Source organism: Pantherophis guttatus, chromosome 3, assembly GCF_059756535.1.
Source record: "Pantherophis guttatus breed Tessera chromosome 3, ASM5975653v1, whole genome shotgun sequence".
NCBI lineage: Eukaryota > Metazoa > Chordata > Lepidosauria > Squamata > Colubridae > Pantherophis > Pantherophis guttatus.
In genome coordinates this window covers 213,336,653-213,363,323 of record NC_142065.1, presented here as the reverse complement: position 1 = coordinate 213,363,323, position 26,671 = coordinate 213,336,653, and the positions used below count along the sequence as shown (strand labels likewise).

The following is a 26,671-nucleotide window of genomic DNA, read 5'->3' as shown; positions in this document are numbered from 1 at the left end:
ATCTGTGAATTGGAGAAACAAAACAACCACTTCCTAAACCCATGGCACAACGTAGAAGAACAAACCCATCAGATTCAGCAGTCTGCCTGCATTTGAAAGACAAAGGTCACTCTTTTCAAGACAGCAAAGTCCACAATCTGGACAGAGAAGGCCGCTGGTTTGAAAGAGGGCTCAAGGAGGCCATCGATGTCAAAATCGAACAGCCTTCTCTCAACAGAGGGGGAGGGATACGACATCACCTATACAACACAGTCCTTTCAGCAGTTCCAAGAAGGTTCACACCCATTTGCACTATCTAAGTGATAGTGGTATCTAGGTGATAGGAAGCAGTAATGCTTCCAAACCAGACAGTAATGCCCTACGACAGGATGCTCTCGATTGTCCCTATGCTGGAAGTGGTAAGGATAGGGAAAGGAAGATGTACTTTTCTCATGTGACGTAGAAAATCCAGGCACTCCTGTGCCTGCTTCACCAGGGTCTTGCTGTTGAGAGCCTACTTGTTAGCTGCACACCCAGAAACGTGATGATGCTAAGCACCTCCACAAGTGAATCATTAATACATAGAGGGGCGTAGCTGTGCCTGCCTTTATTGAAATCTTGAGAAAATTAATAGCCCATCCCTGTTCTATCAGATCATCTCATACGGCAGACTTGTGGGAATCGAGGCTCAATCTGTTCATCCCCCTCAAATCTACCAATAGCAACGTCATCCCAGCCTTTTCCTTCCACGACCGAGACAAGGGTGCGATTCCTGCTTCGTAACTTCTGTGGGAATAACCACAAAACACGGCGTAGCCAGGAATAAAAGAGCCCCCCCCTAGTCTTGGTGTTGGAGGTGGCGTGGTCATACGCGCGCGCACACACACATATACACACCCCACATGGTGACCTATGGAGATTCTCAAATCATCCAGATCATGATTGTCCCAAAGGTGCTTTTCAAAAGGCAACTGGACTTTTCCTTGAAGACATTTCACTTCTCAATCAGAATAAAGCTGGAAGAGACCTTGGAAGTCTTCTAGTCCAACCAGGGGTGAAATGCTACCGTTTCAGACCAGTTCACCCGAACCGGTAGTAAAGAAATGCTACCGATTCAGACGAACTGGTATTTCCAATGATCAGCTGTGCCACGCGATTTATATTTGCTAGAAAGCAGGAAATCCTGCTTTCTAGCAAATCTACATCACGCAGCACAGCTGTTTCCCTTCCCCCTCGCTGTTCTACTTATCTTAGAAAAGGCTTCTTAAGCCTCCTTTTTCAGCGCTGCGCGGTAACATGTGGTGCGCATGTATGCGAAGCACACATTTGGTGCGTACCACGCATGCACCCGCGCAGTGAACCAGTAGCAGGCTTCGGAGCATTTCTCCCCTGAGTCCAAGCAGGAGACCCTATACAAGTGACTGTCCAGTCTTTTCTTAAAAACCTCCAGTGATGAAGTACCCACAACTTCTGGAGGCAAGTAGTTCCACAGGTTAATTGTTCTCACTGTTAGGAAGTTTCCCCAGATTGCTTCACTCCTTGATTAGTTTCCATCATTTCTTGTCCTGTTTTTAAGTGCTTTGGAGAACAGGTTGACCCTCTCTTCTTTGTGTAACAGCCCTTCGAAACCTGGAATACTAATATCATGCCCCCCCACCTCCTCCTTTTCTCTACGCTAGAGATAACCCATTTCGTATGTTTTAGTCTCCGGTCCTTTAATCACCTTAGTTGCTCTTCTCTGCACTTTTTCCAAAATCTCAAAACATCTTTTTTTTTTTTAATGTAGTGGATGCAGGATTCCAGGTGTGGCCTTACTAAGGTAAATTGAAGAAGAACTGAAGAAGCTCCTTGGATGAGAAGCAAAACGTCTTCAAGGAAAAAAAACCCCAAGAAAGTCCAGTTGTTCTTTTGAAAAGCACTTTTGGGGTGATTACCATTTTGTGTGTTCGGCCATCCACTCACCTTTAGGATGATATGCAGCATCTCGGTCTTGTGAATGTGATTTTTGACGTTTTTGTGCCAGTTTCCGGTGTTTGCTTTCAATTTATGGCAAAAAACTCCGGCCATTGGGTAAAATGGATTTACTTAATGACGGCTGAATTTGTTTCATGCTTCCAAACAACGTGGTAAAATCAGGTCCAGTCACACGTGGTGAGCTGCTTAATGACCGCAATGATTTATGACAGTAGTTCCGGCCTCAATTACAGTTATAAGTCGAGTGTTATCGGCCACATGCAGCAGGTGGGAAAAAAAAAACACGGTTCAGTTTCCCCTTTTTTAATTGATGTTTGTGAAGAATTTTTCCACAGAATAAAAGCCAAATCGAAAGGAAAACAGGAAAGGGGGGGAAAAAAGAGCAAGCGATTAAAAAGAAAGGGGAAAAAAACCCCTCCAATTTAAGAGACATAGGACTGATTTCTGGCCTTTACTATATTCATAAATGAAGATGAGATGTTGGGAGATTTCTCCTCAGATATCACCCTGAAATGATTGAAATAATTGTCGTTACTAAAAGAGTTTGGGATGAAAATTCACAGATGAAGCTTCCTTCGGCATCTCTGAGAAACTAAATTCTCAGCTTTCCTTGCAATCAAGACCAAAAGTCAAAATAAGGCTGGCTGCTATACTGACTCTAATGTATTCTTCTGACTCCTTTACAAATGATAATTACGATCTTATTGTTGGAACCTTTTTTTTTTATTTTTTAAAAGCATTTTTTACTACCTATTCGCCCAAACCGGTAGGTAAAAAATGCTTTAAAAAAGTTAAAAAAAAAAAGTTGGCCCCGCCCACCCATTCACATGACACGCCCCACCAAGCCACGCCCACAGAACCGGTAGCAACAAATTTTACATTTCACCACTGTCCCAGGGTCACCTGAGTTGTGCTCCTGGTTCCTGTAGTCTGCAATTTTTCCTCTGGAAATCAATTCCTACTCCCACACCATTCCAAGGATCTTCATCCCAAATTTTATAGCTAAAAGTCTGTAGGGATTTTATTTATTGATTTATTGGTTCGATTTATATGCCGCCCTTCTCTGGAGACCCAGGGCGGCTTACAATGCGTTAAGCAATAGCCTTCATACTTTTGTATATACCTGCTTAGTAGGGCTTTCGGCTCCTCCCAAGCGGTGTTCTTTTTTATACAAAGTCAGTTTATTGCCCCCACAATCCGGGTCCTCATTTTACCTACCTCGAAAGGATGGAAGGCTGAGTCAACCTTGAGCCTGGTGAGATTCAAACTTGCAGTAATTGCAGGCAGCTGGCAGGTAAGTGCTACTTAACAGCACTTTAGTCCGCTGCACCACCAAGGCTCTTTTCCAGAGGGAAGAAAAATTGCAGACTACAGGAACTATTTGCACCACTCATGTGACCCCGAGGACAGAGATAAACCTCCAAGTGGCCTCAACGACCCTCTAAAAGGATGTAAATGACCAGGTGTCTGCAAGGAGTATCAATCCTTCCATTCCCCACCATCCAATCAGAGCTGAAGAAGCTTCTTGGAGAAGAAGCGAAACGTCTTCAAAAGAAAAAACAAGAAAGTCCAGCAGCCTCTTGGAAAAAAGAAAAATCACCTTTGGGATTCCCAAGACATTTAAACTTGGCAGTCTGTCTAGCTTTCCATTGAAAGAGAAGGCATGTTGCAATCACCCCTTTAATGAGAAATGGATTATATACTGTAAAAACGATGCCTGGCACAAACCAGGAAAATATGAGCTGAAACTGGTTGAATCAGTCTTTGGGCTGAACAATAGCAGCCCAAAACTTCACATGCCGTTTATTCTTTCCTTCACAACTTCATTTAGCTGAATTCCTCTCGTTTTCCCAAAGTTACATTGCAATATATATGCAGGGGGGAAAAAAATAGCAAAGGAGGAGGAAGATAAATCCCTTGGGTGTCCAACCCCACTTGGCCAATAAAGAATTCTATTCTATTCTATAACCATCAAGAGCTGTAGAAGTAGCCCTCGACTTACAACGACTTGCTTAGTGACCGAAGCTACAGGCACTGAAGTGACTTATGACCAGTTTTCACGCTTACAACCTCCCAAATGGTACAGTGTATACCATTTCAGACAAATAGTTGTCCAATCTCTTCTTAAAAACTTCCAGTGTTGGAGCACCCACAACTTCTGGAGGCAAGTTGTTCCACTGATTAATTGTCATCACTAACAGGAAATTCCTCCTTGGTTCTAGGTTGCTTCTCTCTTTGACAAATTCCCCCCCCCCCCCATTGCTTCTTGTCCTGCCTTCAGGTGCTTTGGAGAATAGGCTGACCCCCCTCTCTTCTTTTGTGGCAGCCCCTCAAATATTGGAACACTGTTATCATGTCACCCTAAGTCCTTCTCTTCATTATACTAGGCATACCCAATTCCAGCAACTGTTCTTCATATGTTTTAGCCTCCAGTTTTCGAGCACCCACAACTTGTGGTGGCAAGTTGTTCCACTGGCTGATTGTCCTCACTATTAGGAAATTCCTCCTTGGTTCTAGGTTGAATCTCTCCTTGTTCAGTTTCCATCCATTATTCCTTGTCTGGCCTTCAGGTGCTTTGGAGAATAGCTCGAGCCCCTCCTCTCTGCAGCAGCCCCTCAAATATTGGAAGACTGCTATCATGTCTCCCCTAGTCCTCTTCATTAAACTAGACATACCCAGTTCCTGCAACTGTTCATCGTATGTTTTAGTCTCCAGTCCCCTAATCATCTTTCTTGCTCTTCTCTGCACTCTTTCTAGAGTCTCAACATCTTTTTTACATCGTGGTGACAAAAACTGGATGCAGGATTCCAAAGGTGGCCTTACCAAGTGGTATTAACACTTCTCGTGATCTTGACTCCATCCCTCTGTTGATGCAGCCTAGGATGGTATTAGCTTTTTTGGCTGCTGCTGCACATGGCTGGCATGACGCATGTCAAGAGAGAGACATGGTGTACACTTGAGGCACACTTTTTTTTTATTGCTATAGAACATTTTCCAAGACTAACATCCGGCACTAGAAGCGACTTCTAAAGTCGAGCCTCAAGTCCAACCAGCACTGTGACTGTTAAATAAAATGCAGAAAAGCACAGAAACTGGTCTTCAAACACCACACGGCTGATGGCTTCCAGTCACCAGGAGAAAGAATCTTCTCAAACGTCAAGTTGGAAGGACCCTACGGAAATTTACCAGCAGCCTTTCCGTTAACTCACCTGGTTGGGGAAGCCACAAAAACAGAAAGCAGAATAACAAAGAGTTGGAAGGGACCTCGGAGGTCTTCTAGTCCAACCCTCTGCTCAGACAGGAAACCCTGTACCGTTTCAGACAAACAGTTGTCCAATCTCTTCTTAAAACCTTCTAGTGTTGGAGCATTCACAACTTCTGGAGGAAAGTTGTTCCAACTGGTTAATTGCTCTCACTGTCAGGAAATTTCTCCTTAGTTCTAGGTTGCTTCTCTCCTTGGTTAGTTTCCACCCATTGCTTCTTGTCCTGCCTTCAGGTGCTTTGGAGAATAGCTTGACTCCCTCTTCTTTGGGGCAGCCCCTGAGATATTGGAACACTTCTATCATGTCAATCCTAGTCCTCCTTTTTATTAAACTAGACATGCCCAGTTCTTGCAACCGTTCATCGTATGTTTTAGCCTCGTCCCCTAATCCTCTTTGCTGCTCTTCTCTGCACTCTTTCTAGAGTCTCCGACATCTTTTTCACATTATGGCAACCAAAACTGGATGTAGAATTCCAGGTGTCGTTTTACCAAGGCATTATAAAGCAGTACCAATACTTCATGTGATTTTGATACTTCCAGTGTTAGAGCATTCACAACTTCTGGAGGCAAGCTGTTCCTCTGGTTAATTGTTCTCATTGTTAGGAAGTTTCTCATTTCCAGGTTGCTTCTCTCCTTGATTAGTTTCCGTCCATTTGCTTCTTATCCTCCCTTCAGGTAGTTTGGAGAATAGCTTGACCACCTCTTTTTGTGGCAGCCCCTCAGATACTGGAACACTGCTAACATGTCACCCCTAGTCCTTCTTTTCATTACATTAGACATACCCATGAGCCATGACCTTGGCAGATGGATTTAGGAGTCTTTCTGTTACAGCCTTATCATTGCTTGGCCAAAGAACCTGGTTGTTTTGACTCTCTTTAGTGAAGATGGCCTGAGGGGTAGACACAGGGCTCCCACCATTGCTGACCATCACAATCACTCATGTTTTGAAGCTTCAGGGCAGTCACCCTGACCACCAGCTTCCAAGTAGATGAGGACACTCTAGCACCAGAGCGAGCCTTGGTATCCCCAGTCTCAAAATGCGTCCAGGTGTATTGTCCCACATCCCCAGTCTTCCAACCACCATCCTGTCCAGCATGTTAGGCCAGTTAGATACTTGCAGATCCGGTGATTGATTTCCTGCAACCATTGGACCATCCCAAGGGGAGCTTCTAAGTGACCCCATTAGAAAGCAGTCGGTGCCAAGTTGGGAAGAAAATCCATGGCCAGCGGCTCTTATCGGGCTCGAGAACGGAATCTTCCCACCATCTGTCCTGCAGGGACTTTCTTTTGTAGACCATCAACAGAAACGGGATGGATTCTGGGTGCTCCATCACTGAAGGTTTAAAGAAGAGATTGAACAACCATTTGTCCATGTTATCAGACTATGATGGCGAACCTTTTCAAGACGGAGTGCCCAAAGGGCGCGAACCTGAACCCCCAAAATGCAACGTGTGTGTGGACCCCGTGCATGTGTCCCGCCCCCTCACAACCCCGTGCAACGGTCCACTCCCATGCATGTGCGCACTCCCCTGCATATGCGGCCTCCCTGCAAGCAGCCAACCCTCACACATGCGACCAGATGACCAGCTGGCTGGTGGGAGGCACGTTGGTATGCGCAGCGGAGCTTAACTGGGGCGACGGCTTGCGTGTCCACAGAGAAGGTGTTGCGTGCCACCTGTGGCACGCGTGCCATAGGTTCGCCATCATGGTTATAGAATCTCCTGCTTGAGCAAGGGGTTGGACTAGAAGACCTCCAAGGTCCCTTCCAGCTGTTATTCTGGTTTGTCAACATCTGGTTGGAGGAAGGTTACAAACAAGCCGCATATGTAATCAACGAAGTAGGGTTTAGCATGAATATGAAACCTTCTAGAATCTAGAGTGTTGGAAATGCTCAACCTAAATGACCCTGAAAAAGAGACAATATAATTTATTCCCCTCAATCCTCGATAAAAGATTGATCGTTAAGAGAAGTGGCAACATCTACTGAGAATGTTGTCCTTAATGTTTCGATCTTCCCAATTCTATCCTTCTCCTAGGATGGTCCTTCACATATCGTCTTAAGCCCGACATGGAAAGCTTGGTGTTTGTGCCCAACTCTCACCTCCACTCGTGAAATCCTCTCCTGTTGAGCAACGGTTGGCCAACTATACCAAGCCAACTGTTTTCTTGCAAGTCTCCTCTTTCAGATGCAGCTGGGCGAGTCTTTTCCTCCTACAGGTGTCTATGGAGATTCTCCATCATCCAAGTCATGGTTGTCCCAAAGGTGCTTTTTCAAGAGGCAACTGGACTTTCTGGTTTTTTTTTAAGACATTTCGCTTCTCATCTGAGAAGCTTCTTCAGTTTTGACTGCATGGCGGGGAATGGAAGGATTGATACTCCTTGCAGACAGCTGGTCATTTGCATCCTTTTAGTGAGTTGTTGAGGCCTCTTGGAGGTTTACCTGTGTCCTCAGGGTCACCTGATTTGAAAGAGGGGTCCAAAAGGCCATCTATGTCCATACTGAACAGCCCTCCCTCAACAGAGGGGGAGGGATACAACACCACCTATCCACCGTCTACAACACAGTCCTTTCAACTGTTCCAAAAAGGCCACACCCATTTGCACCACTCAGGTGACCCCAAGGACACAGGTAAACCTCCAAGTGGCCTCAACGACTCTCTAAAAGGATGCAAATGACCAGCTGTCTGCAAGGAGTATCAATCCTTCTATTCCCCACCATTCAGTCAGAGCTGAAGATGATTGATTGATTATTTATTTATTCATTCATTCAATTTATATGCCGCCCCTCTCCGAAGACCCAGGGCGGCTCACAATACACTCAAAAAAATCACTATAAAAACACTTAAAAATTAAAAACATTAAAACCCATTCACACCATTCATGGCCGGATCTCGTCAGATCGCAAAGCAAGATCAACGGCCCCAGGCCTGCCGGAAAAGCCAGGTCTTCACCGCTTTTCGGAAGGCCAATGGGGTTGGGATGGTCCGGACCTCAGGAGGTAACTGGTTCCAGAGAGCTGGGGCAGCCACAGACAAGGCCCTCCCCTGCGGGCCCGCCAGCCGGCATTGTTTAGCTGATGGGACCCGGAGGAGAGCAACTCTGTGGGATCTTACCGGTCTCTGGGAGCTTCTTGGATGAGAAGTGAAATGTCTTCAAAGAAAATTCAGAAAGTCCAATTGCTTCCTGAAAGAGCACCTTTGGGTTCCTCCTACAGATATTCTCCCAAAGCCCTTTTAGCATCTGTCTCCCTTCCACCCCAAGAGCTGTGCCCCTCCCCCTTTTTTCGATGATGGGCTGAGGATAGCTGCACTGTTCTTCCCAAGGACAGGCCCACCCCACCCCCACCCCGGCAAGCTGGGCCTTGGTGAATCCCAGCCATTCCTCCACAAGGATCGGTTCAAGCCGTTGCAGAGGACCTTCCCCAAATTCTTCTGGTCCACTGATACCAGCAAGATTTGAAGTCCTCCTTCGAGGCTCCGTTTCAATGTCCATCCATCCTAATTTCCAACAATCCAGTCTGATACCTCCAGAAAAATATTCCCCAACAGGGCAAGATGCGCACAACTGGGTCTCCAATGTCTGGTTGTGTTGTTACCTGTTCTGTTCCTGAGCCTGTGTCATCGGCAGGAGAGGACTCTGAGAGTGAAGGAGAGGAGCTGGCAAGGCCTCCCTCTCCAGGACCCTCCTCTCTGGCAATGCCTTCGGTGTCCGCCAAAGGGCAAGAGATAGGGCGGGGCCAAGCACGTCCACGCAGCCACAGATGGACAGTGATGAGGGTAATGAGTCTTGGCTGGATCCACGCCAGCGTCGCAGAAATAAGCGCGCACAACAGAAGAAAAGGCGTGCCTGCGATTAGGCTGAGTCACTGGACCATACCCCACAGGGTAAAAAAAGGGAGTGTGGTGGCCAGTCAAACCTTGTAACGAACAAAGCTGAAAGCTTCCACGCCATTCTGCATTGCCGGACTTTTGCTATAAGACTTAGCTGGATTATCTCTGGACTTGATTAACTCCGTAATTATTGAGCTGTTTCTTTTGATGTATCAGAAGTGGGGAGAAGTTATCTCTCCTCTTCATAAATAATAAACTCTTGGCAGGCAGACACTAGGTTGTTGCCAAGTTCCGTTATCTTAAGGAAAAGGATTTTGCCGGCTGGTTTGGTCTTTAACTCCTGAACGTCTGTTGGTGTGTGTGCGTGTGGTTGGGGACAGAACAGGTTTTAAAGAGGCAGATATCCCATAATGACAGAGCTTCGTCTTAAGTCATCAGGAAGTTTAGTGGTGCAGAATTAATTTTTCTCCCAAGGCACATTTCACCCCACCCCACCCCACCCCGCCCATCCCCAGAAGCAAGGTGATACAACTCTGGTCCACCTTCCCAAAATGAGTCTCGTTTGAAGAGGTCCAAAACATCTGTGTGATGGACATCCATCGCCTCTTCTCCAGGTCCAGGGGGATGATGGATCTGGGCAGGCTCAGTGGGCCGGTTTGTTATCCCCCACGGTGAAGGGGAGGGTCACGGAGCTGCAGCTTTTGCTGCGTTTGCTCTTCCGTCCCCAAGCGAGGAGACCCCCGGAAGCCTTGCTCGGCAGGGGGGTCTTGCGGCTGTTCTCTTTGTTGCTTTTCAGCGCAGCTCCCGCTCCGGAGGTCGTGGCTGTCGGCTTCTTATCCGCTTTCTGGAGAAAAAAAAGGAAGGGCCAGATGCTCAAGAATAGTGTCAACCCTGAAAGCATTACGAAATAAAGAGAATAATAGATATCAGATTGTACGAGGGGAGATTGCAATACCTAGTACAACGGAAGGAGTAGCCTAAGGGTCAGCAACCTGAGGCTCTGGAGCCGCATGTGGCTCTTTCATCCCTTTGCTGAGACTGCCTGTCGCCGGTCGGCTCCACAATTGAGCCGGGCTTTCGGTTAGGACAGGTAGAGGAAAAAGGACGCTGTGCTAGGAGTGGGGGAACCGGACTTCCGGTCGGCTCCAGAATTGAGCGGGGGGCTTCCGGTTATGACCTTTGTGGCTCTTTGAGTGTTTAAGGTTGCCGACCCCTGGGGTAGCCACTCTCTGAAGCTACATGAGTAAAGAGCTGGGATGTAAAGGTACACAGGTTGGTTAAACAGTTCCAAGAGAAATATCCTCAAAAACCAAAGGGACCTCAAGGGGGAGGAAGAGGTGGTTAATTTAAACACTGATGAACCTCTATGTAGTTTCTTTTCTTTTTTTCAGGAGCTCCTCGTCAGTTAAGGGGGCCCGACTGTCAACTCTGAAGCAAACCTGGCTGAGGTTCATCTTGGAGGCTTCAGGGTTGCCACAAGGAAGAAGAAGGAGGGACAGGGAGTGGGGGAAATAGACTGGGGTTTTATCGTCAAAAGAAAACGTTTTTCTGTGGGAACCAAGGACATTCCAACAGGCGGCTGGGGTGAGGAGGAGCGGAGTAACCAAGCAACCGGCTCTATTGGGCAATGTGACTGATGACTTGGGGGAAAGGGGGAATTTTCACTTTTTAATCGGGTGAAAGCCGTGGGAACTCTCAGAGTCGGTTTTCACCAGCTGTGCCAATATGAAGTATCCAATAAATTGTTCTTTGAGGAATCTACCCGCCACGGAATTCTGCTTTCAATGGGTGCATTACTTGGAACGCTCACAAATAGGTTATATCGGTAGTCCTCGACTTACGCCCACCATGGAACCCCAAATTGATGTGGCTAATGATGTGAGACATTTGTTAAGTGAGTTTTGTCCTCATTTTACAACCTTCTTTACCGCCGTTTAGTTAATCACTGCAGCGGTTAAATTAGCGACCGGGTTGTTAAGCGAAACTGGCTTTTCCATGGACTTCGCTTATCAGGAGGTCACAAAAGGGGATCATGTGATCCGGGGACACTGCGACCGTCATAACTACGAACTGGTTGCCAAGCAACCAAATTTTGATCACGTGACCAGGATGCTGCAATGGTCATTAAGTGTGAAAAACGGTTATATGTCCATTATAACTAGATGTAAAAGATTGCAAACCCTCTCTTGGAGACCCCCGGGTCCCAGAACAGTTGGGTTCCACCCTACTGGCCCCATCCACCATTTCTGGCCCCATCCGCCTTGGCTTACCGCACTCTGTCCTTCTGGGGGCAGCAGAGTGATAACGCCCACTTTCACCCCCTCCTCTCCAGCCACCTTCAACAGCTGCACCACATCTGCGTGTTTCGACCACCTGCAGTCTTGGCCATTGATGGAGACAATGTAGTCTCCTTCCTTCAGACCGGCTTCCTATAGAGGTATATAATTTGCTGGAGTTGGTTTAGATGGGAGGGGAGAGGCTGGGAAAGGGTGGGAAGGGAGACTAAAACATACCACACTATCACCACACTATAAAAAAGAATATTGAGACTCTAGAAAGAGTGCAGAGGAGAGCAACCAGGATGATGAGGGGACTGGAGGCTAAAACATACGAAGAACGGTTGCAGGAACTGGGCCTGGCTAGTCTAGTGAAGAGAAGGACCAGGGGAGACATGATAGCGTTTCAATATTTGAGGGGCTGCCCCAGAGAGGAGGAAGGGGGTCAAGCTATTGTCCAAAGCACCTGAAGGCCAGACAAGGAATAATGGATGGAAACTGATCAAGGAGAGATTCAACCTGGAAATAAGGAGGAATTTTCTGACAGTGAGAACAATCCACCCATGGAACAGAAGTTGCCTTCAGAAGTTGTGGGAGCTTCATCCCTGGAAGCTTTCAAGAAGAGACTGGACTGCCATCTGTCAGAAATGGTAGTGTCTCCTGCTTGAACAGGGGGTTAGACTAGATGACCTACAAGGTCCCTTCCAACTCTTGTTAATCTGTAAAGAATATTGAGACTCTAGAAAAAGTGCAGAGAAGAGCAACCAGGAGGATGAGGGGACCTGAGGCTAAAACATACGATGAACGGTTGCAAAAACTGGGCCTGGCTAGTCTAGTGAGGAGAAGGACCAGGGGAGACAGGATAGCAGTCTTCCGATACTTGAGGGGCTGCCACAGAGAGGAGGAAGGGGGTCAAGCTATTCTCCAAAGCACCCGAAGGCCAGACAAGGAATAAAGGATGGAAACTGACCAAGGAGAGATTCAATCTGGAAATAAAGAAAAATTTTCTGATGGCGAGAACAGTCAACTAATGGAACAGAAGTTGCCTTCAGAAGTTGTGGGAGCTTCATCCCTGGAAGCTTTTAAGAGACTCGACTGCCATCTCTCAAAAATGGTGTAGGGTCTCCTGCTTGGGTGGGGGTGGGGGTTGGACTAGATGACCTACAAGGTCCCTTCCAACTCTGTTAATCCATAATAAATACATTAAAAAAAACCTTGGGGAGGTCAGCCAGGAAAGAGGGATGCAAGATGAACACGCCGTAGGAGGGGGCACGGAAAAGGAGGTTGGAAACACACCACCAAAATAGCTCCATCAAAACAAAAACTTTTCCTGTTGTTTGCCATCTGGCAGCTGGTCTTCTGGACACACAGCATGACCGCTGGGTCATGCAGATTAATTTACCTCTCATGGTTCATAGCTGCTGATAAGACTATTCTTCTCGGCCATTAATTTTGCATACTCTCCCTTTGAAGTTCCATACGGTGGCCGAGGTCACCCCCTTCTTTGTGACTTGGGCGATGAAGTCCTTGTTTTTGTGTCCAGGGATTCAGGTTCCATCTATCTGTTCTCCCAGGCGCCGAAGTTCTTAAGAGGAACGCGGAATGACCCGCTTTGTAGATGCACGGATATGGCTCTTATTGGCTGAAAACTAAGCTAACTGGCCAAGAACCAACTGGAATGTTTATCAACATCGTTATGGGTTCTTGAGCTTCTACTGAATTTCTCCCAGCATCGGATTTCCATCCTGACCCAAGACTGCCCCTGTAGTTGCCATCTTACGTTCGCTTTGTGTACTTTGCTACCGTGCGGTGACTGCATGAACTGTGTGTGTGTGTGTGGATGGAAGGGGGAATGCTTGGGGGAAAGCGAAAGTAACTGCTGTATCTGCCTGAGATGCTGCTTCAAGGCTGGGAGAAGAAGGCAGCTGCATACCAACTTGAAGTCATCGTTCTGAAAACATCTTGTTTGAATATGATTGGTCGTGGAGGGATCAGCGATGGGAGACAATTATGGCTTAACATATATTTAATTTTTAATTGGTTTGTCATTTTAAACTGGGGCCAAATTAATATATATCCTTTTAATTGTTCTTAATGTTTGTAATGTATGTTTTTATCTGGCTGTACACCGCCCTGAGTCCCTTGGGAGAAGGTGTGGTATATAAATTTGAAATAAAATAAATAAATAAATAAATAAATAAAATAAAAGGAAGGAAGAAGTTGAATTTAGGGATTTGGGCGAACGATTTTTAGTTCCGGCTATGCATTACTGCAATGTAATTGACTTCTAATAAAACTATACCTTTCTCAACAAATGGAACCAAGTGCTGGCAGATCTAACAGCCCCTCTGAAACTGGGAACCCCTGTAAGATTTCCAAAGCAACCCTGGATCCCAGCTTGCTTGTTACAGGATGGGCAACTCACCGCCGCACACCCACCAGCGATGATCCCAGCGACCAGGACCGGAGAATCGCCTCGCAGGGTGAATCCAAAGCCGTTTGCTCCGCGGACCAAGTGCACCGTCCGTGTGGGGTGCCACTTATTCTTGGCAGAGAAAACGGAGAGGGGTCCCTGGTGGGAGGGGGGAAAAACAGATCATGCACTAGAAGACAGGGAGAGATGGGGCTGGGTCGCGGAGGCATTCTGAAGTTGTTCATACGTTACACTGGTCAACAGAAGGGAATATTTGTAGCTCAGGGCTGAATTGTGGATCCTCGGCGATCTCTGAGCTTGGTGGTTTTCTAGCGACATTTCATGATCCAATTAGGTAACATCATCAGTGCTAGAAGGGAGCGTTGCTTGTGGAGAGGAAGAGGAGGGAGAGGGAGGACAATGACAGATAGGGTCCTTGGAGTTCTCTGAGCTTGGTTCCTTCCTCGCAGACATTTCATTGCCCAACTGGAGAACCTCATCAGTTTTAGAAGGGAGGAGGATTTGCAGGGTGAGGAGGAGGAGGAGGAGAAGGAGGAGGACAACAACTACGAGGTCCTTGGAGCTCTCTAAGCTTGCTTGATTTCTTGCAAATGTTTTATTACCCAACTAGAGAACATCATCAGTGCTAGAAGGGAGGTGTCAGCGTCTCAGCACTGACATAGAAAAGGGAGGATGAAGTCTGAACTTTTGCCTGCTAAATCCCTTTGAAGATTCTGTCCCCTCGGAGATGGGAGAGGGGGGGAGACATTCCTGTGAACTGACGAAAAGGGAATCAGGAGAGTGGCTTGGAAGATAGACAATGAGAAGCAGAGAATTGGGGATCGGAAAGGGAGGGATTGGGGGGCAAAGGTCAGTACTGACCGCGAAGAGTCAGGATCAGGTTGCTGTGCTCGAATAAAGAGAAAATTTCCTTAAAGATCGGCAGTTTGGAAGTTCATTTATTTTGAGATAGCATCGAAACCTGACAGACGGTCAATACTGACCTTTGCCCCCCAATCCCTCCCTTTCCGATCCCCAATTCTCTGCTTCTCATTGGCTATCTTCCAAGTCACTCTCCTGATTCCCTTTTCGTCAGTTCACAGGAATGGTTCCCCCCTCCTCATCTCCAAGGAGACCGAATCTTCAAAGGGATTTAGCAGGCAAAAGTTCAGGCTTCATCCTCCCTTTTCTATGTCAGTGCTGAGACGCTGACAGGAGGGAGCATTGATCTCTAGAGATTAGAGATCTAGAGATTAACACCACGATTAATAGTGGACCAACAACCAAACAATAAACAACAGCCTAATCAAGGAACCAGCAAGAACACTCCCACCAACACTGACAGGGCAAGCCACATGTATATAAAATAAGAGCAAACCCCATTTCTTTCTAGCATTGATGATGTTATGTAGTTGGGTCATGAAATGTCTGCAAGCAAGCAACCATGCTCAGAGAGCACCCAGACCCCACATTAACACTTGTCACTCTGATCACTCTTCCCCATCAACTAACACTCACAGATCGACTGTGTCTGGCCTCTCTAAGGCCCACTGAACCATTGTGGTTAAGAGCCTCTGATAGAACGTTCTCCACCAATAACTTCGCCTCCTTTTGAGTTCTCCGTGCTTAACTGGTCAGCAAATTCTGGAGGTTAGTTACAATGTGGGCAGGAGGAAATAGCCAAGCAGAGGACAATTCTTCTTCTTTTGAGCTGATACCTGTTGTGGCTCCGTTGCCTGAGTCTGGGCTATCGACAGACTCTGAGAGTGAGGGAGAGGAGTTGGCAAGGCCTCCCTCTCCAGGACCCTCCTCTCTGGCAATGCCTCCGGAGGACACCGAAGGCCAAAAGATAGGCCCAGAGCTAAGCACGTCCCCGCAGCCACAGGTGGACAGCAACGATGAAGATAAGTGCTGGCTGGACCCTCGGCAGAGGCGCAGGGAGAAGCGTGCGCAGCAGAGGGGAAGGCGTGCCAGAGATTAGCTTTGTCACTGGACCACACCCCACAGGGTATAAATGTGGGTGTGGTGGCTGGTTCAGTTTGTGACGAGCAAAAACTAGAAATAATCCATGATCTCTGTGTTACTGGACTTCTGCCTGCCTTGTCGGACTGCATTTGGACTAATCCTTGTATTGCGGAAACTTTGCCTGCTTTATCGGAATGCTTGCAGTCTAATCTTTGTTTTGTGTGAGTAAAGTCTGAATTAGCAGCTAGCCATTGGGTTGCTGCCAGCTTTATCTTCAAAGAGTTTTGTCGTGTGGCTTATTAACTCCAGGCCGTCTGTGGGGGTGCGTATGTGGGACGGGGACAGAACAATACCAAAACTTCACATGCTTTGGTCATGGGGCACCAGGAGATATGGCCTAGGCAAAATTATTCTACTGACAAAGTGGAGGAAAAAGTAGAATGGAAAGATAATGCATTGGCTGAATGGACAGCCTCACTGGAAGATCCTTGGAAAACTTACAGATTACTCTTGGGAAAAGTTGAGGGAAGGAAGGTGTCAGGCCTGGAAGCCATCTTTTATATTGGGTCAACAGGCCTGCCACATTTACTACTGTGGGAAATTGGGAGAGGGGGATTGTACGGAGCCAGGGTGATATGTAGTCATAATAACATTCTTTTCTCAGAGAGTCAAGGACATCCTGCCCTGCACCTGGAGGGCTGGAACTGGGAGGTATCTCCAGTTGGGACGGTGCATTAATTGGACCATGTGATGGACATGTGGGTGCAGGGGAAGGGACTTGGACTTTCTTTTGGGTGGGGAAAACCTGGAAGCTTTCAGATTTGGGTTTTCCCAGATGTGCCAATATGACATCTCTAATAAAATGGAACTTTGTGGAACTTCAAGCCTCGGAGTCTTCTTTCGTTGGGGGTGTTCCTTGGAACCCTGACAGGATCAAAGAGATGATGACACTGTCCTTGGAACAGCTATTCATTATTTCTGGAGACAAGCTGAGATGGTGAACGTTGGTTCCTGCCATCTCCAGAACCGACTTGATGGCAACTAAGTCTATCAGGAAATTCCGATTTTACTCCAACTCTACTCTTGTGTCCAACAACTTTCCTGGGTAAATGTGAACTCTTATGAAAGTTGGAGAACCATGCAATGATAGTGCACAAGTGTATACTGGAAATCACAACACACAGGGCTGTTTGAATTCTAGTTCTATGAGGACAGGACCTTTGCTGTCCACACAAACACAATTCTCTCACAGGAGGTATCGAACTTACCAGTCTATGAAAGATGTCGATGACCTTCACCTTGGAGAAGTTGGGAGATTTGATTTCAGGTCTCTGATGTGTTTTGGCTAGAAGAATACAACAGGAGGGAAAACGTTACAACTTTGGAACCTGGTTTCTTCCATACTTTAGTTCACAATGAAGATGGATCTAAGACCAAAAATAAAAAGTGTGCTTTCCATTCACCCAAATACAGAATTTGACTCTGGGCAAGTTCCTAGTCCTTCAACCTAGAACAACCTAGAACATCTAAAAAAAAGAGCTGGAATGACACTTAGAACTTCAGAAGCCATGAAGGGAGAGTTTAATAGTGAGCATAATCAGGTCTCTGATCCTTCATGAAACACCAAAGGAACATGTCTTTGCTACTGGTCAATGGAGGTCATGGATGAACCCAACCATTTATTTATTTATTTATTTAATTTTTTAATGTTGTGTTGTCTGCTCCAAAAGCTGTTGTGTTGGCAGCAACCCCATGAAAATGTAACTCTGTGGCTTAAAGGTCCTCTTGGACTTATGGTTACTATCGGAAGAGTAGGTAGAAGCTATGGCCAAGAGATCTTCACCTTGTTCTGGTCAACGTGTTGGCCGCAAGCCAACTGGCCAAGGTGACACTCATTCATGTCCTTGTCACCACAGGGCAGATTATTGCAATGCATGACGAGTGGCACACCACTTGAAGACTGGTCAGAAACTGGAATTAGAGCAAACTGTAGCTACCGTATTTTTCGGCGTATAAGACGCACCGGAGTATAAGACGCACCTACCTTTTTTGGTGAGGAAAAGAAGAAAAAGAAATCTCCCTCTGCCTCCCAGCAATTTTGCCTCCTTGCAGCAAACAGCAAACAGCCTGCTTTACTTTCATTTTCGTTTTCAGCATAGCTTGATTAGCACAAGAAAAAAAAAAATCTGCTCCCAGCAATTTACATTCTTGCAGCAAGCAGCAGAGCCCTGCGTAAAACAGCTGAGAGCAAAACAGCTGAGAGTCGGGAGGCCAATCCAATCAACTTGTGCTAATTAGGCTGTGCTGAAGCTGAAACGAGCTGTTTCTTCTTGCTGTTTGCTTGCAAGGAGGTAACTGCTATGAGGCAGAGGCCAAAGGGTGGGGGCCAGTGTGTGGGCGGGGCTACATTCGGTGTATAAGATGCACCTAAATTTTTACCCCCTTTTAGGGGGGAAAAAGGTGCGTCTTATACTCCAAAAAATATGGTACTTGCATGCCAACAGGCCACAGCTGTTATAGCTACCTTTCATCTATGTTGTGGGTGTTGTATTACACGAGGTTTCCAGGCACAATTCCAAGGATTAATTTAACCTTGAAAGACCTACATGGCTTTGCTTGTAGATCTTAGATACTGGATATGTCTTTGTCTAGTGAAAAGAAGGACTTGGGGCAACATGATAGCAGTCTTCCAATATTTGAGGGGCTGCCATAAAGAAGAGGGGGCCAACCTATTTTCCAAAGCACTAAAAGGCAAGACAAGAAGCAACGGGTGGAAACTCATCGAGGAGAGAAGTAACCCGGAACTAAGGAGAAACTTCCTGACAGTGAGAACAATTAATCAGTGGAACAACTTGCCTGCAGAAGTTGTGAATGCCCCAACACTGGAGGCTTTTAAGAAGAGACTGGACAGCCATTTGTCTGAAAAGATATAGTTTCCTGCCAGAGCAGGGAGTTGGACTAGAAGACCTCCAAGGTCCCTTCCAACTCTGTTATTACTCCAATTTTACCCTTTTTTGAGCCAAACAGATTGTTCCATTGGGGCTCAGGGATAGCGAAGACCAAATTTCTCTAAATTCAATCCCCACCCCACCAAAAAACCAGTTGCAGGAATTGGGTATGTCTAGTCTAGTGATGGCTAACCTTTTTGCCATCCCGTGCCAAAAGCGGGGGGAGAGCGGGGGAGGTTGCGCACGCGTGTGCCCACACCCATAATTCAAGGCACCCTGCTTTGCCCCGCCCCCCTGCGCATGCACAGACCCCCCCCCCATCAGCGCTCACCCAGCTTGTGGCACGCAACGGCAAAAAGGTTACCGGTGGGCCCGGTATGCCTATTTTTCACCCTCCCCAGGCTCTAGAGGCTTTCTTGGAGCCTGGGGAGGGCAAAAACAGCCTCCCCCATGCCCCCGAGGTCCTCCGGAGGCCGGAAACAGCCTGCTCCCAACTTCTGATGGGCCCGGAAGGCCCAAAAATTAGCTGGCCAGTGCGCTGGAATTGAGCTAGGGCAACATTCACGTACCCACAGATATGGCTCCGTGTGCCACCTGTGGCACGTGTGCCATAGGTTTGCCATCACGGGTCTAGTGTAACGAAAAGAATGACTAGGGGGGACATGATAGCAGTGTTCCAGTATTTGAAGGGTTGCCAGAAAGAGGGGAGGGTGGGTTTCAATCTGTTCTCCAAAGCACCAGAAGGCATGACAAGAAGCAACGGATGGAAACTCATCAAGGAGAGAAGCAACCTGGAACTAAGGAGGAATTTCTTGAGAATGAGGACAATTAATCAGTGGAACAATTTGCCTGCAGAAGTTGTGAATACTCCATCACTGGAGGTTTTCAAGAAGAGATTAGACATTTATCTGGGATGGGATAGGGTTTCCTGCAGGGGTGAAAATGCTACCGGTTCAGTCAGGTTCGCCTGAACCGGTAGTAAAAACAAAAGTTCCGATGATCAGCTGAGTGACGCGCGATCGTCAAAACTTTTTTTTCTTTTTTACTTTTTAAGCATTTTTTTACTACCGGTTCAGCGAAAAGGTAAAATGTTAAAAAAAAAAGGCTCTGACGATCACAGCTGTGGCATGCGATCGTCGGAGCCTTTTTTTACCTTTTAAGTGCATTTTTTTACTACCGGCTCGGGCGAATAGGTAGTAAAAAAATGCATTTAAAAGGTAAAAAAAAAGACTCCCACGATCGCGCGCCACACCTGTGATTGTCAGAGCCTTTTTTTACCTTTTAAATGCATTTTTTTTTACTACCTATTCCCCTGAGCCGGTAATAAAAAATGCTTTTAAAAGAGAAAAAAACGGTCCAACAATCACAGCTGTGGCGCGTGATCGTTGGAGACTTTTTTGTTACTTTTTAAATGCATTTTTTTACAACCAGCTTGCGTGAGCCGATCGTAAAAAAATGCATTAAAAAAGTTTTTAAAAAGGCTCCAACGATCGCGTGCCACAGCTGATCACACCCCACCCCCCCGCGCTGTTCTACTTACCTTCTGTTAGGAAATGGCTATTGTCTAACTAGTTGGTCAGGCAATATATAAACTACCAATACATGTTTGTCAAAAGGTATTATATTGCTTTAAGACTGTATTGCATCATCCTGTATCCTGATTGGCTAAGCTCTGTAGCCAATGTACTTAAGGGGAAGCCTGAATCATGGCTTGTGGACACTACACCATTTTATCTGCTTATTTGCTGTTACTCTCTACCTGTTCTCTCTGCATGATCACTGTTTGATCATTGCTACTTGTTGCTTTCTACTATTTATTGAATGTTTTAATACTGAACTTGTTCCTGTTTGAAACTCAAGAAGAACTGTTTTATTGTGTAATGACAACAACTGGTAAGAAGACTTTGTACTTGGAATATCCCTGAATTGATATTTTAACTATCGCCTTATCTGTGTATGACTTGGATTGTTATTGGACTTTGCTTTGCTTTTTCCTAAAAGTAAAAGACTACCACAACTCAGTGTGTCAGTATATTAACTGTGTTTATTCACTCTCAGCCACTTTCATGTGCATACGCAAGGGGTACTCTGCTCAATAACCCATAACATCGGTTATGAGCCAAGAATATCCTTAACACCTTCCCAAGCCTTCTTTCGGTGTGCACTGTGCGTGCGCACACCCACACCTCACATTTGGTGTGTGGTGCGCGTGCGCAGCCAGCGAACCAGTAGTAAACCGGTTCAGATTTCACCACTGGTCTACTTGAGCAGGGAGGTTTGTCTAGAAGACCTCCAAGGTCTCTTCCAACTCACATCCAGCCACGATTGGCAAGGGCTGCCATCTGATGAATCACAACCACAAAAGCCCAACTCATCTACTTGTTCACTTACGATGGATGTCTGGGGCTTCCGCGGTTTCAAAGAAATCTTCCTCATGGTCAATTTCGGAGTATTTGCTGAGGGACCGTTTGTGGGCCAGCGAAAGGACCTCCTGCAAGATATCCATCTTCCTCAAGATCTTGCACAAGCTATGGATCCTCATGGCCTCCTCATGCTCGATTATGGCTTTCTTGAGGTGAGCTTTCCCTGCAAAAACACAACTCACGCATGTCCACCTTGGAGAATCAAAACCCACAGCCCAACGCCACAGCCTTGGGTTGGCTACTTTTCTGAAAGGACCTGGTTGATCCTTCTCATAAACCCCCTCAGTAGAAGATATAGAAGAGCGCAGAGAGAAAGATCCCTTAGAAAGGACGAAAGAGGTACTGATGGGTATTTTAGAGCAGGGGTCTCCAACCTTGGCAACTTGAAGACTTGTGGACTTCAACTCCTAGCAAAGCTGGCTGAGGAATTCTAGGAGTTGAAGTCCACAAGTCTTCAAGTTGCCAAGGTTGGAGACTCCTGTTTTAGAGAGTAGACAACAAGGCAGATGTAGAGCAGATAGAATATTTAGATTAAACATGAGTGATGTAGAGGGATACAAGATCCCAAGGGAGAAGCATGGGAGATGGATCAAAAAGTCAATTAGAGTTTATTTATTTATTTATTTATTTATTTATTTATTTATTTATTTATTTATTTATTTCAATTTCTATACTGCCCTTCTCCAATTAGGACTCAGGGCGGTGAATAGCCAAAGTAAAAAACAGGACATACAAAACTGTTTAAAAACAGTTTAAAATAGTTGAAATACTAAAAGAGTTGAAATACTAAAAAGGGCAAAGGATGATAGATAGATATAGAATACATCTTAATATGGGATTTGTTTGATTAAAGATTAGAAAATAGAGCTAGAAACGAAAACTTGGGAAACTGTTGTTATGCATACTGTTACCTGATATAAGTTACTATAACTACTGCAGTAGTGGCCAAAATTGTAGAAACCTTTTGGGAAAAGTGTATTTTCTAAAACTTAGCTAATAACACCACTTTTTTTTTGTTGTAATAGTAATACCGTAAAGTTATATATCAATGGAAAGACAATTTAATCAAGAATGTAATGCAATAACTTTTACGAAGGATTTGCTATTAGAATAGCAGTTACAGTATAAAGGAGAAAAGTGAAACAGGTCGAAAAAAATGAGATATACAAAAATGGTCACCATAGAAAAAACGAGATATACAGTATAAAAATGATCACCATGTCAGTTAATTCTTAGTTGGGTAACCTTTAGCATGAATGACGGCCTTACAATGTCTTCCCATCGAGTGAACCAAGTCTTTTAGTTCTGCAACTGTTATAATGTGAAACCAAGATTGAATGATGGCTTCTATTAACTGGGTTTTATTGCTGTGTCGCTTCTGACTAACAAGTTTCTTTAGTCGGCTCCATAGATTTTTAATTGGGTTCAGGTCTGGGCTATTCTGAGGCCATTCTAGTAGTGGAATATGATTATCTTGAAACTCCCCCCCCACCAAAAAAAAGGGGTGTTATTAGCCATCAAACCTCAAAAATACACTTTTCCCAAAAGGTTTTCCACAATTTTGGCCACTACTGTATGTATAAGTAAATGTTAGAAGCTGACAGATTACGATCACATAATGCTTAAACAGTAAAGAGTAAGAGATGATGGATAGATACCTAATACTTCTTAATATGGGAATTGTTGTATTAGGGGTTAAAAATAAGAGGCAGAAAGTAGAAATTGGGAAAACATTACTATGCATACTGCTACAAAATATAATACATCAGAACCAAAATGTATATGTAAATCTTAGAATTTGAAAGATTATCATTATGTATAGCTAAATAATATTACTAGTATTTTGTATAAAGCAAATTGACCCAGACAATGTACTGTTCACTAAATATATATGTTGAAGAAAACAAAACATAAATAAAATTATATAAAAAAATAAATCCCTCAGTGCTCAGGAAACATCACACCTGCTCCATCCATCAACACAACTGAGAAACTGCCCTAGCAAAACTGTCCTCTAAATTTTGAGAGTTGGCTAAAAAAAAAAAAAACCTCTGGTACCCTTACCTTAAATTTAAATACGATTTTCCAAGCGGACCGAACGAGCTTAATTTTAAAAAAAGGAAGTCGTTCTACGAGAAGAAGTTCTACAATTCACACCGACAAAAAATGTTGCCCCTTATAGGAAGCAAATCTACATTATGGGTGTGGATGTTGGCACTTCCGGAATCCACGACACAAATTAACGTCACAATCCCAATGTTCTGCTTGGTTGGCTAGGAGACAAGAGAGATGGTTCCAGAAGCTGTGGGAGTGTCAGGGTTCCAAGGAACACCCCCAACGAAAGAAGACTCCGAGGCCAGAAGTTCTTCAAAGTTCCATTTTATGAGAGATGTCATATTGGCACATCTGGGAAAACCCAAATCTGAAAGCTTCCAGGTTTTCCCCACCCAAAAGAAAGTCCAAATCCCTTCCCCTGTGCCCACATGTCCATCACAAGGTCCAATCCAAGCACCATCCCAACTGGAGATGTCTCCCTGTTCCAACTATCCAGATGCAGGGCAAGATGTCCTTGACTTTCTGAGAAAGGGATGTTATTATGACTACATATCACCCTGGCTACATACAATCCACCCTCCCAATTTCCCACAGTAGCAGTAAATATGGCAGGCCTGAAGGCCCAAGGCAAATAAAAATGGCTTCCAGGTCTGACAAGGAGCTCCATGACTGGAGGTTTTCAAGAAGAAGAAGCTTCTGGAACTACAATTCCAGAAAGGTCCAAAATTATGAGAAACCCACTTCTTCCTGCGCACGCTGATCTTCCTCATCTATCAATTGGCAGGCTTAAATCCAGGAAGCCCTCTTTGGCACTCGCTCAACAAATGTCTAACAACTTTGACGTCAACACACAATGGAAAGCCAAATGGACTGCTGAATGCCCAGATACACGCAGTTATGTAGATGACCCTACACAAAAGGTGCCACCTTCCTCGCCAGCATTGGTCAACTCTGAAAAGGATCCCTACCTGTGCTGCCCCAGCTACGGACCCCAAAGAATGCAGCACACACAAACTCTATACAAAGCTTATTTTACTTAGTCTTTATCAACCAAAAAGCTGTTAATAAACTGTCTTAACAGCCTACCAGAATTCTAAGATAAGGTAATCACAGTCTTACTAGAGTTGGCAGAAAGCCCAGAAGCAATTTTGCAGAGAATCCAGGCGCGAAGGAGATTGAACTAAAATTGCTCCCTGCAAATTGCTTCAGTCGGCATTCCTCCTTAAATAGGCTAAGGGAGTGGCCAATTAGCCCCAAGCCTTACTCTCGAGGAAACCTCCTCCTGAGGAGCAACTCCTGCCTTTTGGCAGTTCTGCGCGCCTGTGCATTGAGAAGAGGCTCCTCCTCTTCATCCTCTTCACCCATGGAAGCTTCTGGAGGTTCTGAAGGCCCTGGCTGAATCCCTGCCTCTGGCACCACATCTTCTCCAGCCTCCTCACTGTCCGACTCGAGCGCCAGCTGCACAGGCTGCTGGCGCAGCACCACACCAGCCTCCTCACTGTCTGAATCAGCTACTAGCTGCACAGGCCACTGACGGGCCACAACTCCTACCCAACATGGTGTCTGCCAGGATTCATTGTTTAAGTGGGATCTCGTCTCTACCCCTCAGTGTGACTGTGGTGCTCCTCAACACATTGTGTCCTAATGTCCATCAAGAGCTTACACCGGCCCAATGACTGATTTTTTTTTTAACATAGACCACCCTGTCCTTGAATGGCTGTGAGAACTGGACATTAATATTTGAACTGCTATAAATCCATACATTTGCCATATGCTAAATAAATAAATTTGAATAAAGAAATTGGAGAAACATTTGTCTGGGGTAGTATAGGGCAGTGGTTCCCCCAATCTTTTGGATCTTACCAGGGACCGGTTCTGCGGAAAACAGTTCTTCCAACCAATATACAGTAGTGGCCAAAATTGTGGAAACCTTTTGGGAAAAATGTATTTTCTAAAACTAGCTAATAACACCAGGTTTTTTTTGGAGTGGTACCATAAAATTCTATATCAATGGAAAGATAATTTAATCAAGATTGTAATGCAGTAACTTTTATGAAGGATTTGCTGTTAGAATAGCAGTTACGGTATAAAGAAGGAAAGTGAAACACATAGAAAAAATGAGATATACAACAATTATCACCATGTCAGTTAATACTTAGTTGGGTAACCTTTAGTATGAATTATGGCCTTACAAGGTCTTCCCATGGAGTGAACCAAGTCTTTTAGTTCTGCAGCTTTTTATAACGTGAAACCAAGATTGAATGATGGCTTCTATTAACTGGGTTTTATTGCTGGGTCGCTTCTGACGAACAAATTTCTTTATTCGGCTCCCTAGATTTCCAATTGGGTTAAGATCTGGGCTATTCCCAGGCTGTTCCAGCAGTGGAACAGGATTATCTTGAAACTCCAAAAAAAAAAAAAAAAAAAAAAAAGTGGTGTTATTAGCCATCAAACCTCAAAAATACATTTTTTCCCGAAAGATTTCCACAATTTTGGCCACTACTGTAGTTAGTCCTCGACTTACGACTCCCATTCAGCCCAAAATTTCTGTTGCTAAGCGAGACAGTGGCGAAGGGAGTTTTGTTGCACTTTACGAACTTTCTAAGCACCGTCCTTAAGTGAATCACTGCAGGTGTTAAATTAGTAACCCGGTTGTTAAGCGAATCTGACTTCCCCAATGACTTTGCTGGTCAAAGGTCACAAAAGGGGATCACCCCGGGACACTGCAAGTGTCATAAAGACATGCCAGTTGCCAATCGTCTGAGTTCTGATCACATGACCACAGAGGTGTTGCAATGGTCGTAAGTCTGAAAAACAGACCCAAATAACTTTTTTTTTAGTGCCAATTGTAACTCTGAACGGTCACTAAACGAATGGTTGTAAGTCGAGGATTACCTGTACTGGAATTTTGATCACGTGACTTTGGACATGTTGCTCGAGTCATAAGTGCGAGGACCGGTTAAATTCCGTTTTTTCAGTGCCATTGTAACTTTGAACAGTTGCTAACTGATGGTTCTTAAGTTGAGGAGTACTGACACTATTAGCAGCCTAGGAGATGTCCCTGCTCTTGTCAGACCTCTGACTTTCATTTCTGCACCTGGGTGTTTTTTGCGGGGGTGGGGGATCACTCACCTAGTCGCCGGCGCGCTTCCTGGTCTTGCAAAAGTAAGAAAGGAGCCGGTCCTTCTGGTGTGGAAACGTGAAACTGGAGGAAGGCTTTTTCATGCTCGGGAAAATCCACCTCCGACGTGCCTGCAGAAATAGAGAAGGTAGGAAGAAGGGATGGAGAGTTGCTGGACCTTTCTTGGCTTAGACCAGTGTTTCTCAACCTTGGAAGCTTGAAGATGGGTGAACTTCCAGTGAACTTCAACTCCCAGAATCCCCCAGCCAGCGCGGCTTAGACCAAGGTGGGGAACCATGGCACTTTTATGACCTGTGGACTTCAACTCCCAGAATTCCTGAGCTTAGCATGGATCTGTGGACTTCAACTCCCAGAATTCCTGAGCCAGCATGGATCTGTGGACTTCAACTCCCAGAATTCCTGAG

General features: G+C 45.4%; 1 protein-coding gene across 2 annotated transcripts in view; it reads right to left on the bottom strand.

Moving 5' to 3' along the window:
- Positions 1 to 9,471: 9,471 nt before the first annotated feature.
- RHPN1 (rhophilin Rho GTPase binding protein 1) overlaps positions 9,472 to 26,671 on the bottom strand; it is a 53,484-nt gene continuing 36,284 nt past the window's right edge. Inside the window, exons 10-15 of one of the 2 annotated variants that reach the window (XM_060681791.2) lie at positions 26,258 to 26,377; positions 21,039 to 21,233; positions 16,968 to 17,044; positions 13,747 to 13,893; positions 11,316 to 11,474; positions 9,472 to 9,889 (exon numbers count right to left, since the gene is read on the bottom strand). In XM_060681791.2, coding sequence (XP_060537774.2) covers positions 9,689 to 9,889; positions 11,316 to 11,474; positions 13,747 to 13,893; positions 16,968 to 17,044; positions 21,039 to 21,233; positions 26,258 to 26,377 — 899 coding nt within the window. In that variant the 3' untranslated portion in view covers positions 9,472 to 9,688. The remainder of the gene's footprint in view (positions 9,890 to 11,315; positions 11,475 to 13,746; positions 13,894 to 16,967; positions 17,045 to 21,038; positions 21,234 to 26,257; positions 26,378 to 26,671) is intronic. The other variant, XM_087890972.1, reaches the window with a different exon arrangement.